Below are 19004 nucleotides of genomic sequence, written 5' to 3'. Positions count from 1 at the left end.
AGGTCAACCTTTGGAAGTACCCTACTTGTTCGTCTGTGTTACATCAAAGAGTTTGACCTTTGTAAATTCTCTCTTGAAGATGGTGTGCTCGGTTAAAACCCGTCCCATCTACCTTCCCCGCCTCCGACTCGGATATTGTATAAGTACCTGTAGTCTTGCACAAGGCTCCGGTTCCCATCACAGCCTAACGGACTACTCTAGGCTGTTTGCCCGTCGACGGAATGGCAACGCTCGCAAATAAGAAGACTGATGAATTTTCCTTTGATATTCAGCTCGACACTGTCACTGAAGATCGCGGCTATCACAGTCGTAATACTAAGAATCAAGTCCAGCGGCCTGATGTAGTCGATGATATCTGCCAAGGCCTACTGGTGCAAGCTCGCATCGACCGAATAGTCCATGGCACTCAGACAAAAGGCGGAAAGCCAGCGACCTTGGTCATCTTTGGCTTTCGTTTTCATGGCATTGGTAAGAAGCGGCGCTTTCGAGAGGCTGCCATTACGATCCTGTTCCAGGACGAGAAGAAGCAGGAAGACGCCGACCCTGTTGTTGCCTTCCTCTGGCCCAACGGTGACTTTACACTCGGCGAGCAGACGGATGTCGACACCGAAGAGAAAGCGGGCGGCGAAATTGGCGTCAATGCTGGGTTAACCTACGGGGGAGTCGACGTTAAACGCACTTGGGAGCAAAGGAGGAGTTACAGACAGACAGACCGTGCCAGTCTGACTGGCTCTATCATGCTGGACACAAACGTACGGGACTCGGGGCTGCCCAATGCCGTACTTTTGAACCTCAGCGAGAACGAGACAGCCAGATCGGGCCTCGTCACAGACTTTCGGGCCGCCGTGCTTTTGTTTCGTGAAAACAACTTGGACAAGTTTACAGCCAAGATCAGTGTTGATGCCAAGGCAAACTTCTATTACAACCTTGTAAAAAGCATCCGAGACGTCACGGGCCATTCACCTGCCAACGATCCCATCCTTTTCCAGCCTGGTCCAGAGAATCAGTACATACGCCCAGTCACACTAGCACGGTATTTGGAGGATAAACTTGCTGAGGAGGTGGATGAGCAGAATTTGAACAGCAAGAGGCTTAATCGCCTGGTAGGCGTGCTCGGCGCCACAGCATTAGCAACAAACATGCTAGATTAAACTTCAAGCTCTCTAATTAGACTTGATTGTCTAGTTTATTTTCTAACTCGGGTAATTAGCTTAAAGATATGTCATTTGTTTAAGGTTAGGTTGTTCTTAAAATCTAGTTTTCGAAGTTTAATGCACCGCTAATCTTCAATATTGAACATGCATGTCTGGTAAATTCTTTCTCTTTATGATACATAATATATTTTACGTTGCTCTAGCTACCTACTCCCCAACCTATAGGACATTATTCTTCCCTTAGGTAGAAATGTGTTGAGGTTTGTACAGGTACAAAGAGGCGGGGAGCATGGTTGGACTGGTTCCGGTCTGAGCTGAAACTCGAGAGTCACCACGCATGCAAGAACAAGCATCAGTTCACTATTCCGGTTAGATTCTTGAAATATTTTTGCACTGGCTCCGTTCTTTTCTCCTCTTTCGAGAGTTGGGGGCCGCTTTGTGCGCCCGACTTAATGCGTTGGTGGTCGTCTTCGGAAGTACCATTCAATGCGGCGACTGGGAAAATTCTGCCAATATCTTTGTCGAAGTAAGCTGTTTGCAATTTCCTTGTAAGATACGCCACTACAATATAGTTTCAATCTTTTTCCTTTCCTTTCCTTTCCTCTCCTTTTTTTATGGCCATTGGCCACCGGATACGTACATGCGAAACGATGGCGGCCGAGAGACTGAGAAAAGAGAGGGAAGAAAAGCAGTGGAAATACACGTACAGATGCCCCTTGCACCTCCAGTCTACCTAATTACAATCCAAGACAAATTGCTGACTTGTGCTGTTTTCTATTTCAAGCATATACATGGTGGGATTTCCTGGCGTTGTCGGACATTCAAACGATAGAAAGACAATATTCCATGTGTCTGAAATAATCAACCACCTCGTGCAAGAAGCACGGGTCCTGCCATACTCTATTTTCAATGGCGAAGTAACCACTCGTTCACAGGAAGCAGACATAGCTACAAACGCGGATGACGAGAAAGTTACAGCGCTGGAGAAGAGGACTCGTAACATTGTCGGGGCGAACCATCCATCAGTCGCTGGCGTGGTGACCTCTATCGGGACTCCTGGCGAGGGCACACTTTCTCCCAAACTGACAGAGGAAGATTTAGAGGATGCGGCATCTGTTGCTAGCACGACTTCAGACCCGTTTTGGCTGGCTTCGATTGAGAAAGAAGCCAGGGCTCTTCTTGACTTCATCCTTGGCATCACTTCCAGCGGGGAGGACGCGCATCGAAGCAGCATCCTGTTGGCCGGATATGGGTTCGGTGGTTTCGTAGTTAAGCAAGTAAGTGTTTTCGTACGCACAGCAAGAAAACCGTATCTAATATTTCGATATTGCTCAGGCCATCATCCTTGCAAACACAATCCCAAAGTACTACGATATCGCGTATAGTGTTATAAGACTTGTAAGTGCCTTGAAATCACCTTCCTCCCCGAGTCTCTTGGGCGTATCATAACGGGTCCCTAGGTGTTCTTTTCAACGCCCCATCGAGTAGATGATAAGAGGGGATGGGAAGGCATTCTCCTAGACATGATCAAGGCACCAGAAGCAAGGTTCCTCGGCAAGCTCTCACAAATTCTCTCAGTATTTGTGAGCTCAGTGTCTCAACTTTCACATGTTTTCCACAAGTTTGCGTCCAAATATTCCATCGTAAACTTTATCGAAGAATGCGGGATATCAATGGACGAGGCGGTAAGAAAGAGCTGCAATTCTAGATGCGGGGCTATAACGAAGGCGCTGATCTCATAACCACAGGTAGTAGGCAAGCTGGGAATGTTCAATAACGATTTTGAGGACGTAGTTGTGTGTAAACAAAGGGATTTTAACACCATCATACTTTGCGACATAGACAGACTCGAGCAGCTGGAACCGCTTAGAACCCACTTTGGCCCAGGCCAGCCTCGCAATCATGGTATGTGTCAATGCCTCTCTATCTTCGTTGTGTCTCGGCGTACATGTTCTTGGAGTCCACAGCGGTCTGTGGAGACTTCCAGTCGGTCACATCTGTACTAACGCTACAACAGATGCCTTCTTCCATCTTGGTCAAGCGGTGCAGGCAGAAATGAAGAAAGCTTATTTTGAAGCCCTCCAGGTGCTCTCAAAATCCCATTACATCTTACACCAGACCATGGCGCTGGAGCGATACGAGGATTTCATAATGCTCAAAGACATATATGGCTCGCTTCTTAGGGGGGTTGCCTCAAAGTTCGTCCGTAATACGGGCGCCATCCAGGTAATTGGACCGGCAGGGTACGGCAAATCTGCGCTCTTAAAGGTCATAGTCCAGGAGATCAGGCAGAAATCGTCAGTTATCATCCTCAACAGCTCTCTCACTCCTTTAGAAAGAGAAAATGCCCCAACTTTATATGGCTTGCTTGCATCTTTCCTCCATCAAGCCATCTCCCAACGGCCGTCCTTGTTCTATGCCATCAGCAGTATGGTAGCCGAGATTCTCCATCGCGATAGCTGGACAGAGAGAAGTCTTCGTATAGTGTTCACGGCATTACTCCACGCCTGCGAGGGGATGGATTTGCTGATTCTTATACATGATTACGAACAATGGCCAGTGGAAATACGTTCTTGGTGGACTAAAGACCTGCGACAGCTCCTACAGTCCTGCGGCACCAGATTTACGTTTATCACTAGCAGTCGTAGCCGCATCGAGAACCTAGCCTCTCAGAAGGTTCATGAAATCGACCTGGAGAGAAATTATGCAAAACATCGGAGAAAGTTCGTTCGAGCCAAGCTCAGCAGCCTCCTAGACAGAGACTATGGTTCTATTATTTTGAGACAAGGTCCTCAAGCCGATCTTAGGACCATGATAATAGAAAAGGCGGATGCCTTTAAAGGGTCTTTTAGAGGGATTGACGCTTATCTAACACTATTGTGCCAGAACTTCCCCTTGACAACAGCGGGAGCTATCGAAGGTCATATCGAGGCTAGTTCAGGGACCGAAGAGAGGCTCTATAATCACGAGATATCAGCACTCCGAGTCAAACATGTAGATATCTCCTTTTGGATTGCGTCAGCAATCTCGTGGATGATGTTGTCTGCGAGACCACTCCGTTTAGAGGAGCTTGCGGCTGCTACAGCCATCAACGCTGACGATGACACCCTGAGTGATATTCAAGAAAAAATATCCATGGACATGGCAAAGGACTTGAAACGACATTTGGGCCCCATAGTTGCGGTGGAAAACAATCACGGTTGCATCGCCAGTGTGGCAGCAAGAGCTATACTGGCCGCAACCCCAAGTAAAAACCTCGACCTTCAAGATGATTACAAGCTCACAAGGCTGTGCCTTCACTATCTAAGACTAGTCCTAACAGAGGAACATCAAGAGACAGATAATGGCGAGCCCAACATCAAAGAAACCCAGGCTGAAGCAGCCAGCGGTAAAGAGAGTATGGATAAGCAAGATATAAAGGTAGAATTAAAGACGCCCAAAACAACACTTGAAGCTATGCAACAAGACAGATGGGCAGAATGCCTCTCGTATGTCTCCAGGAAGCACCAGAGTCACAACAACTACGAACCTATTTTGGAATTCCTTGACTACGCTTGCCGGTTCTGGCCTACGCACTTCCTGCACATTGAAAACCCCGATTCGAGCCTCAAAAAGGAAGTAATCAACTTCCTGCAGGCGTCTCATGGGCAGAAATGGTTCCAACTCTATTTGATTTGTCATGGCCAGTCCTTAAATACCTTCTGTAACGATGAAGAGGCCGAGAAAACAACAGTAGACATACCAGAATGCGAGCCTACCGAAATTCGGAAACAACCTGATGATGCAGAGAATGAAACTCAGTCACATCTTGGCTCGTCATATGAGACAGGAGCCACTGGGCGACAATTGGCGGTCCGTATGGCTTGTTATCTCGGACTCACACCCATAATCCCAGAGTTTCTTGGGTCTGCCATGCTTTCAACCAGTTTTGCCATTGTTAACGCGCACCGTGGATCCTCAGAGAGAGTTGTTACCATTTTAGATAATGCAGCTCCATACTATTTGAACTGTGCTATTTTAAATGATGACGCAGACTTGGCGAAGAAACTATTTGAGCTTCGAAAGTCGGAAACTGCCAAGTACTATCCTCTTCACAAAGCTGCTTTAGGAGACAGCTTGAATACTTTCAAGATCCTATTTGGCTTGCTGGATGACCCAACAGAGACAAACGAGGACGGGAGAACTCCCCTTCATATGGCTGCAGCTGGAGGGAGTACGAATATAATCCAACTTATTTTAAGCAATAGTATAGTGAAATCCGAGCTGAGAAGCACTGAGGATCTTTCTACACTAGACCAAGGAGACAACAAGCTACAAACACCACTGATCATAGCAGCTAGTATGGGCCATGTGGAAGCTACGAAGCTCTTGCTTCAATACAGCGCAAAAGTCTCCATCCAGGATGACGCTGGCAAGACCGCGTTACACTACGCAGTTCTAATGTGCCCTGCAGCGGTCGAGGACTTGGTGTCCCAAAATTCCGCCCACATCCGCGATAACGACGACTGCACAGCTTTGCACATTGCCGCGAGGTCTGGGAACGCTCGCACGACGTCTGCTATTGTGGTTGCTCTGCGGCAGGGGTCCCGATTTAGGGAAGTAGTGAATTCCAGAGACAAGGCCAACAAGACTCCATTCCAATATGCCGCTGAATATGGATACAGGGCCATTATCGAGGACTTTCTCTGCTATAAGGAAGAGATTGAGGAGGGAAACCTCAGATTGGCAGCACAGCTTACCGCGTCCTGCGGGCATTTATCAACATTCCGTTCGCTTATATCTAGAACGGATGTAAATAACAGAAGCCAGTTGCTTGTAGCAGCATCAAGTGCGGGACAGCTGCTCATCGTACAGTATCTTTTGCGTGAGAAACGTATTTCTCCAGACAGCGAGTGGCAAGGCCTGCGACCACTATGCCAGGCGTCTGCAAAGGGACATATAGAAGTCGTACGCGCTCTCTTGAGATCTAGAGCCTCAGTAGGTATAGCAGACGAGCAGCGAAAAACACCTTTACACCACGCAGCCGAGAATGGAATGTACACGGTTGCCAAGACACTCCTCTTCCAAGATGCTAACGTCAACGCCCCGGATATGAACAGAGAAACTCCGCTGCATAGTGCAGCGAAGAGCGGGAATACCAGCATGATCGAGCTTTTACTGGAATCTAAGGCAAACGTCGAGGCATGCTCACGGACCAAAGAGACGCCGCTCCACTTGGCCGTTACATATCCGGAGGCAGTTAATACCCTCCTCAAAGCTGGCGCAGAGCCTAACGCTGTCGACAGCCTTAAACAAACTCCTTTACACATGGCGGCTCGCGCTAAATACTTACAGTCTGTTCAATATCTTCTCCAAAACAAGGCAGATATCCATGCACGAGACGATAACGGCCGGTTGCCATTATATTACGCCATACAAGAAGACGACCTTTCCATGGTTCGGGAGCTATATCGAGACGATGATGATTTGAAAACGAACTTATCTTGGGCGATGGATAACTCGGCCGTTACTGTCCTCGACTACTTTCTACAACTGGATCATAAAAATAAGGATGGATTCGACAATGCTGAGGCCGAACTACTCCATGTCGCGGCGGCGAGTGAATCGGTGGAGGTTCTCGATGTTCTCCTTCGATCAGGGGTAGATGTTAACGTGCAATTCCAAGGCTCTAGCGCCTTACACTCTGCCGCTGTGAACGGACGTGTAGCAAATATTCGAAAGCTTCTTGAGTACAAGGTAACTGTGGACATTACCAACGACAATGGGCAGACGTCTCTACACTTAGCAGCAGAAGCAAACCATGCCGTGGCAGTGGAGGTTCTCCTACAGGCAGGCTCCGATATAAACGCCCTGGACGAAGATTCTCAGACTCCAGTCTTCATTGCGGCTTACCATGGGAGTGTTGAGAGCCTAAAAATGCTTCTCCAGCACAAACCTGACATCAGTATCACTCGATACGACGGGTGGACCCCCCTTCATGCTGGCGTTGACAATCTGGAGGTCACGAAGCTACTGATTGGCGCCGGTGCCAACCCAAATATGCCCAAACATGACCAGTGGACTCCTTTCCACCTCGCGATTAGTTGGGGTGATCAATCCATTGCCGAGTATCTCCTCCAACATGGGGGTGACCCCATGTTGATCACAGAGGATAGCGATACAACTCTCCACTTGGCCGTGGGGGCAAATATGAGGGAGATGGCTGAGAACCTCTTGGAAAGTGGCGCCAAGGATTATATCAACGAACGAGGAGGACCCGAGAAGTATACCACACTCCATATCGCATTAGACAGCTCATTGGTTGATGTTGAAATGACGCGGTTACTCATCGAACACGGAGCCGACCTAGACTTGCGAACGAGCGAGGGTTTGTCTACGCTAGAACTGGCTGTCAACGAACGCGATCCCGAGAAACTCAATTTGCTTCTTAGCACGAAGATTACGTCGCGGAAGGACCCTGATTGGAAGCTGGACGACTTGATTCCAGCATATTGGAGAGTCATAACCTTGCATGGCCAGGATATCGCTGAGGACCAACACATACCAAGCACAGAGTATCATAACATTATCAGAACCCTAGTAAAGAAAGATAAAACGTTATTAAACGAAGAGTCAGCTGAGGGGGGCCTCAACGCCTTAGAAGCGTGCCTCTCTAAGCGTAGCAAGCGACGCAAGGAGGAATCTCTAGCCATTCTTCTTGTTGAACTAGGTATAAACCCACTCTCACGCCGCCACTCGCATTGCAAATCGGCTCTCGAAATCGGAATACTTTCGCGGCAATTAGTCAAGAATGATTTCCTAAATTTGTGCGTCAGTAAAATCCCCGGAAATGCCACGGACGCCGTGGCCTTGGGGCTAGGTTTCCAGGAGCTGCGCATTGCCACCGAGCTGAACCAGCCCGATATGTGGTGCAAACTTGAGCCACTGAGGGACCGGGTGGGCAACAAGACTGATACAGATGGCTGGAGCCTTGATCACTTCGTCCATCAAGCCTCAGGCAGGATTCCTGCTCAAGCAAAAGTGTTGCCTTCGACATCCTTGAAGAAGCCGCAAGGAATGGTATTTCCTTCCTGGTGGGCCTCCAATGACCAGGTGTTGGAAGAGCGTTTCAGGATTGTGGACGATGGACTTAGGATTCTCTTCTCGCGTTAGTATCGCTCCCCGAAATAACTTGGCTAACAGTTGATGCTAACTAGCAATGGATGAATCTTAGTGAGCCGTACAAACATGGTGAACTTACGAGCAGACTTTCCCTTCCCGCCTCGCTCGATCGATCCCAAAAACGGCGACATACGGTATTTTGAAGTCAAGATATTACCAGCTGACAACATTGTGGAGGATTTTAACCATGAATCTGAGACGATTCCTCTTCCCATTATTGCCATCGGCTTCTGTGGAGAGTTCACAGACATGACGAATGCAATGCTCGGCTGGAATGTTTGGACGGTGGGCTACCACGGCGATGATGGTAAGATTTTCAACAATCAGGATACCGTACATGGAGATTATGATACGGGACGCAAGTTTGGGACGGGTAATACGGTTGGCTGCGGAATAGACTATTCCAACGAGGAATATTTCTTTACTTGCGACAGCGAGATTGTTGGTATGCTTAGACTTCTTTATCTCTATCCTAGTCGAATTGTTGTCCACCATGCACTAACGAAATAACAAATGCAATAGCTCGTCACAAAGACAATTTGATCTTTAGGAAGCTGTATCCTGCTATTAGCCACCTGGGCGGTTCATGCAAGGCCGAGGTGAGTTTTGACGAGAGCAAGTTTGTCTGGCAATGGCCAAAGAGACAATTGACTCGGGCTTCAACTCGGCCTCTAAAGTGAGCTCGCCGGGACTGGTGTTGGAAGGCGTATCTATTTGAACCAAAGCGCGTAGTCTAGATATTAGGAATCTTCATTACAAGCTTGAAGACAATCATCACAGGATAGCGGCTTGGTTTAAAACTTACCACTAGACTCTATCAGCAGCAGCAACATTAGTAAGACTTTCCATTGCATTAAAATATACAAAGTTTCCTTAAGTATGTAATTAACATAAATTTTAAGTACCATACATATTGGGAGAAGCCGGATTTAATCAAAATGTACTATATTATATGGGCTATATGGCGTGTCGTAGGGGAGGAAAAACCAGAACGTACTACATATGGTAGGCCCATTTACTACCCTGGGTTAATTTCAGATGAGCCTCACCCGCAGCTCTGTGAGTTGGATAGAACAACTATGGAGCGGAGATGTCATTCAGACGTTCATGTTACTGGCGAGCGAGTATCTGCAGGAACCACACATTGTAAATTACCCTAGATAGGCTACTAACAGACACAATGCAACCGTGTATGTCAATGCCAAAGACTGCGGGACTGCTGAAGAGGTGATCCCAACAAGATAATTGGAAAATCCTTGAAGATGGAATCCGATATGCCAACGCCGTTTACGCCGCAATTCTTGACAACTTGTCTATTTGCACCATATTAACATCTCGCGGTCACTCGCTATCGTCATCGGGCTGTGAAGGTTGCAAGGAGACGACTGTTTGACATCGCGAACATGGCGGTTCTGCACTCCTCGACGGTGTCTCCAGTGGTGACCGGTTTTTCAATACGAGTTCCTTGGACTTTATCCTGTCTTCAACTAACGGCATAAAGTATACAAGAACTTGAGCTCTCTCAATTAGATAGCTAAAAATAAAAGGACGCCCTGATGACGGCAAGGGCTGCTCCGAATGTGGCCAGACTCATTTCGACAGGAAAAATACATCGATATTCATTTGGCTCGAGCATGTATTAGTTCTAAACCATACTTTCTAAGTAATCTCGCAAATTTGTGGTTGGTAATCCCAGCTGTGTATTCGCAAGGATATCCTGAGACACTGAGATGTCTCTCTGGCCTTGAAAAAGAGCACCTCTGACAATACTCTCGATGCCTTTCTTTGGATTACCGCCTGCAAGTAACCTCCAGCCTTCTTGGCGAAGATTTTCGGCATTGACGTACGATACACGCCACTTTGACTGGGTAATATCCTCCAAGTCTGCGAGGATCTCTGATTGCGAAACGATGAAGCTCCTAATCAACAGATATTGGTTGGCACTATCCACAGGCCTTTTCAGAACGGACACCACGCCCTGCGCCATGGTAGGAATTGTCGTTGAGTCGAAGCGAGCTTCACCAGTGTCAAAGATAGTGGCTGTTCTTTCTGACACCGAGAAACCCCAGGCTCCAGAGTGAATGCCCTGGTTATCGTTTACGTTAGCCACGGCACAGGGACATCAGATACGATATATTCTGCCCACCACATCAAATAATGCGCCTCCAGAGAGGCACGTCCAACTGAAATGCGGATGCAATCGACACTTTGCCCGAAGGTAACCAATCAATTGAGTCTTGGGTGCCATGAGCTTCTTGAAGTCTTCAAGTGGCTGATCAATGCTGCTAGAGCCATATTCGCTGGGAATAAATCGCCTGACGCCGGCCTGACATGCCGCATCGACCATGACTTTCTGAGCTACAATGGGCGGCCCAGCAGCCACGGCACTCACCACGGCGTCCTGACCCGCGAAGATCTTAACAAGTGACTCGTAGGTATAGTCGCTAGTCACGAAAATAGTACCGTTGAGTTCCTTTGGATTCAAGCTTGAACTCCGGGTCACGACTGTGACGGTGAAGTCTGCATCTATCAAGGCTTTAACAATTGGCCGACCAACTTGGCCAGTTCCCTACACACCAAGAGTGCTCAGTACATATTAGGCTGTTCACAACTGTGACGGTGGAAGTGGGCGTCTTACGCCGAGAACTGCGATATTGCGAAAGCTTGCCATCTTAATGCAGCTATTGACAGAAACTTGTCAAGGTTATAATCACCGCCGTGTTTTCAATTGAAAGTGAATTGTATTTATTAAGAATTCTACATTCCATGCACTTAATACGGCCCTGTTCATCATTTATACCGGAGCACCGCCCCATATGCAGGCGGCAACTACAATAAGCGTCTAACGGGGCCATCAATTGTTACTGAGTACAGTATGAGTTACGTATGCCCTAAAGCCTATTTAATGACGCATGCCTGCAGTCTTTGGAATCTTGAATGTTCAAGCATAATCTATTGCAACTTTACGCGAAACCATCAGCCCTAGTTTGAGTAGGTTGTCACTCACAGCCACCTCGCGACGAACTCCGCATTCAACTCCGCATCGTCAGATTATATGCAGATAGTTTAAAGCCTTGAGTGAGAACATGAAATAAACACATGGGCGCAATCTTGCCCGAGTTCCGCAGAACTGTTCTTTTCTTGCAACTATTATTGATTGCTCAATCTCCAGACCCGATGGCGGCAACCACTTACCAACCATCGACAATGCGCGCTTGGACATTCAGCAGCGGCGGCACGCCAGAGCAGGTCTTGTCATTCAACCCATCCTTGCCTGCGCCCGCAATACCAAAGGGCTCGGACGTGCTGATCAAAATATCTCACGCTTCGCTCTCTTCTCCTGGCTCCAATCTGATGAGGGACATTCCGTCTCTTTTGAGGAAAAACGCAATACCGGAGCTCGACTTTTCTGGGCGCGTCGTCTCAGCAGGTCCTGCTGTTCCAGCTGAATTCACCGTAGGGGCGGCTGTGTTTGGTACCGTTTCCAAGTTGGGCAGTATCATTCATAATCAGGGAACGCTGGCCGAGTATATTGTGCTGAATGCGGATTGCATCGCCGTCAAGCCGACTAACATAACTTTTGCAGAAGCCGCTTGTCTAAGCTGCCTCGGACAAGTTGCACTGGAAATGGTCCGTCGGGCTCAAATAAAAAAGGGCGATCGAGTTCTTGTCAATGGGGGTAGTGGTGCTGTAGGAACAGCCGCTGTCCAGCTCTGCAAGGACTTGGGCAGTTTCGTCGTGACAACCTGCTCCACCAAACACGCCGATAGGATGAAACAGTCTTTAGGAGTAGATGAGGCAAGTGAATCTGATTTCATGTTTGATATTGACACAGGGAAATGGCTAACCTCTCCCTCGCCCAAGATGCAGATTATTGATTACTCTAAGGTCAACTCCATACCTACCGCCCTTGAGAAAGCCTACAACGCGAACCAGTTTGATGCAATCCTAGACTCGGTAGGCTCTCAAGAATTGTTTCGGCGATGCCCAAAGTATCTCAAGTCCGAGGGCTTGTTCATCAACGTCGGTGACGCCGACGCGCAGACTGGCCGACTTGGTTTCATTCTACGCACACTTCAAAATGTGTTGCTACCGACTATCTTGGGTGGCGTACCGAGACGGTATATTACGTTTAGCGCGCCGCTGAATGGAAAAAATGCGGCGCATCTTGGAAACTTGGCTTCCAAGGGCAAGATGCCGGTGTTGATTGACTCAACATTCCCATTAGAAGACGCCATTAGCGTGAGATTGATACCGAGACGGCGGCGGCTTGTATGTGTCTATACTAACACGGTCTCCAGGGATACAAACGCTACAAAAGCGGTCAAGCACAGGGTAGAGTTGTCATTGACATAGCGAATATGGATGCACAAGATCAATAAAGCCGTGCTCTGTTAGCACTGCCGGTTTAAGATTCTCGTCGTATTACTCCGTCCGAAGAAGCGACTGAGAAATTACCGTCCTGGGAATGCGCGCAAAGAGTCTCTGTGGGCAGTCTATACTGGATTGAAGACTATGCTGATCAATTCAGACGAATGATGTGCCAAATTCAGGAGGCAAAGCGCCTGGCTGGGATATTGTGGCTCGCGTGAAGAAGATATAATAATGTTTTATTGGAGATTTGGAGATTTTGCCAATTATTAATGATACTACTGGCTTAGCAAGCAGCCGCTTAATCAACCTTTTTGTAGGCTAAAGAGGTGAATTTATTGGTGGAGGGACCTTTGACATATTAGAGATATACTACAGTATTTACTGGATATCTAATGCGAAGCACTGAGTCTGTTGAAACTGACCTAAATAAATCGGGGTACCGAGATGGGTAACTCACATATCGGCTGTATGGCAGACTCATGAGCACGTTAAACAACTCAGCGGAGCGGAAATGTATTCTCCGCATGCCAGGAACTTGATAAATCAGGACGCCTACATAGCCACGGCACTGCCATTGAGAAACTATTGACGAATTTCACAGCAGAGAATAGAGGTGATCTTCCGATTGGCTAGATCGAAGCGCCAAGACCTTTTTTGCCTTTTTCGGAAACTGTACTATTTTAGCCGAGCTGAAGCTCACCGAATGACCCGCAGCCTAGATGGCAAGATAGCTGGAGATGAATCTCATCTAGAAAATAAAACAATTGCATTCGGCGACAGCTTAAGTATTCCCATGCTAACTTCTTTCTTCTTATATTTAACTCAATTACTACTTAAACCTACCTCGTCTGACAGCTATACAGGCCACGGCACAAGAACAAGTCAGTGAATCATTTGATCAACCTGCCGCGGCAGCGTTCCCCTTGGAAGGAAGCCGCAGGCACAGCTGGGGATCATTTTGAGGCGAATAAAGTGTCCAACTTCTTCTATCTTGAAAGAGGAAGAAGTTCTTCTCTTAAATTTGTAAGCCGGATGCCATCCAGTTCGGTCAGACCACAAGCTGAGTTACGCAATCACCAAAAACATACCACCACAGGTAGGGAAAATTTCTCTGTCCCATCAAGTACTTCTCTCCAGCGTAATGTCTTTCATTTTTGCGTCCCGTCCGCTCTCCCAGAGTCAAGCTAACAGGAGGCAGATGAGTATTTTCGCTTATCATCACCGACGAACTGGGACTATTATATCTTGTTGCATTTTTGTTACATCTATTCAACATGGGTATATAAGCTCAATGACTCGTGTAATTAAGCACATACGACCATAGGTAGTGGAGAATTCGGGGTCCCGTCTGCTCCCCCATAGACAAGCCACTAACCGGCAGATTAGTAGTTGAGTGGGTGACCATCAGCGAACACCGGCTGTTGTATGTTTTTGTTTTTGCATATTTAGTTAGTGGTTGCTTTATAATTACCAGCAGCACAGTGTTCTATCACATACGACCATATCCATTGGAATATACGGGATCCCGTCCGCTCTCCCAGAGTCAAGCCAATGAGAGGCAGATTAGTAGTCAGGTGGGTGACCACTGGCGAACACCGGCTGTTGTATGTCTTTTTTACAGCTTGTTTTTTTATGTATCTCTGACTTGGCTCACGATGGTTGCTATTTTAAGGTCGCCCAGCGTAGAGGTTGACCCATGTCTATTGCTGTGGTGGAGCCCAGTCAAGGGTAAGAATAAGTAATTACTTATGAGACAGCCAGATATTCAGCAAATGTTTTTAGTAAAAGCAGGCTCAATTATAATCCAGAATATGTAAACCAAATCTCAAGTAACCTGTTCTAATAGGAAGCCTATCTAGCTATTTTGTGTTCAGGGGATTGAATTTGGGCAGCTATGAGCGCCGTTACACTGATTACTTGATAAGAACGAAGGTTTGTGTAAGTGAGCGTGTGGACAAGTGATAAAGACGTAGCAATAGTTGTGTACATGGCTAAGCTTTTATCCGTATCTTGAGCGCCACCTTGTCTGAAACCTTGCACCTCCAATCTCTGAACTTCTGAGGCTCTTTATTCAGTGTCCTCTTACCACAGAGACGGCCGCCTAGCCCAATCAGAATAGATAAATGGCGTTACATCGCGGTACTGGGCTTTTAATATATTAACAAGCCCAATATGATATGTACTTGTATGGCCTGTCACTATCTCGACTGCCTACTCAGACAAACTTACAACTAGCTATTTGTTCTTTGGAAACTATCATGTGCTAACGCATGAGAAACTGGTTTGGTATATAGAGCTTAAATAACTGATTAACTAAACTATAAACAGAAGACACAATAGTACGACAGAAATAGAATTTGTAGATAAGATTATTACTTAGCTTCATCACACTAATTACTTAATACCAACTTAATTGCTTGCTAGCATAAACCTAAACCTAGAGGTTTGTCCCCGGCTCATTGACTTATACTATCCCATACAGACCAGTCCGTCACACTCTTAACAATACAGTCTTCCATTCTGATCCTGGACCGTAAAACCAGACACGCCAAACTTATCCGGCTTAGTCCCCGCCTTATCCAAGAAAGTCAACGGGGCCGGCGCTCCAACCTGTGGATTATTCCCAGCCTGCAGCGGCGCAAAGCCTTTGCTCTTTGCCGTATTGTAATCAAGCGTCACGCCAGCCGGCAGATTGGGACTGCTGTACAGAGTGCACGACCTCTTGCCGCCATCCCCAGACATAAAAGTGTGTTTCCACACCCAGTTCGTACAGGTCTTTGGGCTCTCGAGGCATTTGGCGGCGCAGTCGCAGGCAGTCTTGAAGCCGTCCTTGAAGAAGAAGTGAAGCTCTGTGACGACGCCTGTCATGTCAATTCCCTGATAGTAGCGAACGCAGCCGCCATTATTGTTTGGGGCCTGTAGATGCGGGAAACGTTTTTTGGTGATTTTGCCTTTGCAAATGGCCCAATCATCGTAGTTCTTGAAGTTTGGGAAGATGTTGGCGTCATCGTTGTTGCTCTGGGCTAGGGGGTTCGCCAAGGCGGTGGAGGCGAGGATGATGGCGAGGATGGTCGAAGTGAAGCGCATTTTAGCGAGAAGATTGATGTGAGAGACTCAGGCAGATGGGGATTATCAGTGAGGGACTGGTGGTGAGAGACAGCGCATCTCTTGGCATAGTCGACCCTTTATATACATCTCAACTTGACGGATACGTTTCAGTAGTCTGTAATCGCGGCTGTTAGTTGCATTGAGTGTATTGGCCAAGCTGGTTTGCTATAGCTTCAAGTTATCTGTCGGGAAATGCGGAGGCGATGATTTCCAAGTGGCGCGGATAACTTTCAGTCCGAAGCCTACGACGGTGCATGTGGCTTCAACCTGAAGAGAATATAAATAGTTCATGTTAGTATTTCTCAATATGCAGTCATCCGCATACAGGCATTGGCCAGGGTCGTCACCAGGGCTTGGACAGAGCAGTGCTGTGACAGTTCGGTGCGTTGCGTGGCAGTTCAATTAAGCCTTTACTAAAGCCAGTGGCTGTGGAGTGGCAGATACTCTGTAGAATCAAAGAGTTCCCCTATTGAGGGAGGAAACAGAAAAGGACACCGTACTTTAGTCCAGAATGGTCAATATAACGCGTCTTGATTGTTACTCGCCACAAGAGGCATGTTGTTACAGCAAATTGCAGTTTTACTATAAATCTTGGACTCAAATACTGTGATGAATATAGAGAATAAGAACTCGTTAGGTAACTAACGGGTCCGTTGTATATCGCTACAAATACAAAATACCTAAGAAAATACGGATACTAATTTTGTAACTTATTACGAAGGTAGGTAGCAAGTGGCGTTGTCATAACCAATCACACCGTATCTATGTCGCATTGTTTCGAGTAGCTGACAATGCGCCACTAAGCCACATGCCCAAAGTCCAATGTTACAAGTCATAAGAATATATGGACTAAGATAGCAGAGAACTCAGCATCCTGTCTACTCCCCGTAAATACACTTGATCGGCAGTTCGCATTGGTGAATTTCAGGTTCAAGCTGCTCCATTATAAATAAGTTCCTAAATGGTAGACGAGCAGCTAAGTGGGTAACTTGAAGTAAACACAGGGTGTTATATGCTTGGATATATAAAAAAGAGAGATATTGCTCTATGCAACTTTAATTTGACTCAATGACAGTTGTTACTTTAAAGTTGCCCAAGATAAAACCATCAATATATCTCTGCTGGTGCAGTGGAGTCTAGAGAATGCTTTAAAGGCTAATAACACGGCCAATTATGCAGCAAGAAGTTTTACCGACAGGCACATCCGCATCTCAAGAGCTATAAATCAACCTCATGTTGGATATATATAATGAGTGCCTGGAAGATTGATTGGTGGTATAGCAACGGTGAGACAGATGGTTAACCTTTATCACACAGCGCTGCCGCTTGCAAGTAATTTGAGCCTTATTAATCAACGATTGAAGCGTCTATATCCATGCATGAGAAGACAAAAAAATTGTTAAAATGCAAAGCAGCCAATCCCATCGCTTGAGCCACTTTTCACGACGCCGGGTATCTACAGGGCCCCCTTTTGTTCTCCTTCTATTTCAAATAAGAGAGTTAGAAATGCCGTCACCGTTTGTAGAAACTAGATCCATGTGTTCGAAATGTCCACTGCCTCCTCCTGGCTTTTATGCATGAGGATCCGGTAACCAAAGCACCAGATCTTGATCCGCCGTTGCGAAAAAGTTGAACCGCGGGTTAAAGGCAAGCACAGCCGCCTCTCTCTTATCCGGCAGCGTCCATGTTGGTTCGAGAATTTTGCTCTCCGACGGCTGCTTCAGTGTATCCCATACCAGCACATCTTGCTTCGAGCCACCGCTCAGCACATATCGTCCATCTGGCGCAAAACAGCAATCTCCACTGCTCTCAAACGCACTGGGATCCGTTGAACTCGGGCCAGCGCCATTTGTAGGAAGACTTTCGCCCGCAGCCAGTCGGCGTGTTCCTCCCGCCGGCCGTCGGAGATATGCCTTCAGATTGCCCTGGAAGGCGTCGAGGAGGAAGTGTCCGCGGCCCTTTGTGCCCACAAGAATAGACTTGCCATCGTTTGAGAACTCGAGCTTGGTCCACCCCTTGACGAGATGCTGCGAGTCGACGCCGCGGCACTGCTCGACGACATCGATGGTGGTGAATGGTGCCTTGTCATAGTTTCGGATATCGTACAGCAGGACAGAGCCACTGCTAGGACATGCAACGGCAAAGACCGTGCCTGAGGGATCGTATGCAGCGAGGTAGGGCGATTTAAGGAAAAGCTGGCCCTGCCAATTTTTCGTCTGTGTATCCCAAAGGCGGACAGTGTTGTCCTGTGAGCATGATATGAAGTTGTCGGTGCCCGGGTGGACGGCAAGCGCCGTTACTGCAGCATCGTGGCCCTCAAAGTAGCGAATAAAGGAGTTGTCGTGAGTAGCAAGGTATCGGATAGCATCTGCGCATAACGTAAAGGTTTAGCTGCAGCAACAATAAGACAGGGGCACGGTGGCGTGTGTCACTCACGGTTCTGTTTCGTACTCGCATAGATGATACTAGAGCGAGTATGCGTAAACTTGGCCAGCTTGACGCCGTACTTCTTGCTCAGCAAGCTCTTGTCATGCCGACCCTCTCGCACGTTGTATATCTGGATCGTCTCGTCGCTCGCCGACGTCATGAGCAGCTCTCCATCGTCATCGTAGTCAATTGACAGGACTCGAGGCTGGGGCTTTCCATCTTTTATATCTTCGCGCCGTAGCAGCTAAAACATTCCAACTCAATTCCTTCATGTCAGCTTTCTGAAGCTCCATCCGGTATCGGCAGTTTTTCGAGGGACAAGACAAGACGCACCTTTGTCGGGCGAAAGCTGGAGACGACGTCGCTGAGATTGGACACGGGCGCGCTGGCGGCCAGATTCCTCGATATATTGAGCGCCGCAGAGCCATTTGAGCCAGCGGGATGATCGAGATCCATGGGCGTAGAAGCCATGATGGCAGCTGAATCTCTTGTTGTGATGCGATGCGATGCGATCGATGCGTCTTTCGACAGGCCGAGGCCACGGCGGCCTACGCAGCGCTGATGATATTGTTCAAAACTTCGAATCGAGTGACTATCGTGCTACAATATATTTTATAGCGGATATCCAGGCTAATTGAGTGGGTGCTGCGATTGCTGGCGGTGGTGAGAATTGATTGCTTGTGCTTTTGGCAGAGCAACGACGTCACGGTTTGGGTTTTCGCGTAGCGCCAGGACGCCAAAGCACGTGCCCCTCAGCAGGGTCATGGGTTGGCATGAAGT

The 19004-nt window shown here is 47.6% G+C and overlaps 6 protein-coding genes across 7 annotated transcripts; 3 read left to right on the top strand and 3 right to left on the bottom strand.

Annotated features, from left to right (window-relative positions):
• Positions 1-73: 73 nt before the first annotated feature.
• Positions 74-1313, top strand: TrAFT101_011170 (uncharacterized protein). The gene has a single exon (XM_024900994.2). It carries the CDS (start codon positions 222-224, stop codon positions 1149-1151), a length of 930 nt encoding a protein of 309 aa, XP_024757130.1. The 5' UTR covers positions 74-221; the 3' UTR covers positions 1152-1313.
• Positions 1314-1653: 340 nt separating this feature from the next.
• Positions 1654-9506, top strand: TrAFT101_011169 (uncharacterized protein). The gene is made up of 8 exons (XM_066129171.1): positions 1654-1857; positions 1939-2431; positions 2490-2552; positions 2615-2839; positions 2903-3059; positions 3172-8301; positions 8368-8760; positions 8838-9506. The coding sequence occupies exons 1-8, from the start codon at positions 1769-1771 to the stop codon at positions 8993-8995; spliced, it is 6708 nt and encodes a 2235-aa protein (XP_065985302.1). The 5' UTR covers positions 1654-1768; the 3' UTR covers positions 8996-9506.
• A 405-nt stretch (positions 9507-9911) lies between these two features.
• TrAFT101_012072 (uncharacterized protein) lies at positions 9912-11036 on the bottom strand. Of its 2 annotated transcripts, XM_024911071.2 has the most exons (3): positions 10954-11036; positions 10462-10884; positions 9912-10401 (listed from the first exon to the last, which is right to left on the bottom strand). In XM_024911071.2, the coding sequence occupies exons 1-3, from the start codon at positions 10984-10986 to the stop codon at positions 9961-9963; spliced, it is 897 nt and encodes a 298-aa protein (XP_024757126.1). In that variant the 5' UTR covers positions 10987-11036; the 3' UTR covers positions 9912-9960. The 2 variants fall into 2 exon arrangements, with proteins under 2 accessions (XP_024757126.1, XP_065985301.1); XM_066129466.1 differs by having other exon boundaries at positions 10462-11036.
• A 242-nt stretch (positions 11037-11278) lies between these two features.
• Positions 11279-13092, top strand: TrAFT101_011168 (uncharacterized protein). The gene is made up of 3 exons (XM_024910766.2): positions 11279-12113; positions 12186-12557; positions 12617-13092. Exons 1-3 carry the CDS (start codon positions 11415-11417, stop codon positions 12695-12697), a joined length of 1152 nt encoding a protein of 383 aa, XP_024757125.1. The 5' UTR covers positions 11279-11414; the 3' UTR covers positions 12698-13092.
• Positions 13093-15188: 2096 nt separating this feature from the next.
• On the bottom strand, positions 15189-15776 carry TrAFT101_011167 (uncharacterized protein; the record flags this gene model as incomplete). Its single annotated transcript, XM_024907011.2, has 1 exon — positions 15189-15776. One exon carries the CDS (start codon positions 15774-15776, stop codon positions 15189-15191), a length of 588 nt encoding a protein of 195 aa, XP_024757122.2.
• Positions 15777-16784: 1008 nt separating this feature from the next.
• On the bottom strand, positions 16785-18887 carry TrAFT101_011166 (uncharacterized protein). Its single transcript, XM_024905514.2, has 3 exons — positions 18558-18887; positions 18234-18468; positions 16785-18165 (listed from the first exon to the last, which is right to left on the bottom strand). The coding sequence occupies exons 1-3, from the start codon at positions 18693-18695 to the stop codon at positions 17369-17371; spliced, it is 1170 nt and encodes a 389-aa protein (XP_024757121.1). The 5' UTR covers positions 18696-18887; the 3' UTR covers positions 16785-17368.
• Positions 18888-19004: the final 117 nt, after the last annotated feature.

Source organism: Trichoderma asperellum, chromosome 7 (assembly GCF_020647865.1).
Source record: "Trichoderma asperellum chromosome 7, complete sequence".
In the NCBI taxonomy this organism is placed as follows: Eukaryota; Fungi; Ascomycota; class Sordariomycetes; order Hypocreales; family Hypocreaceae; genus Trichoderma; species Trichoderma asperellum.
This window is presented reverse-complemented; position numbering and strand designations above follow the sequence as displayed.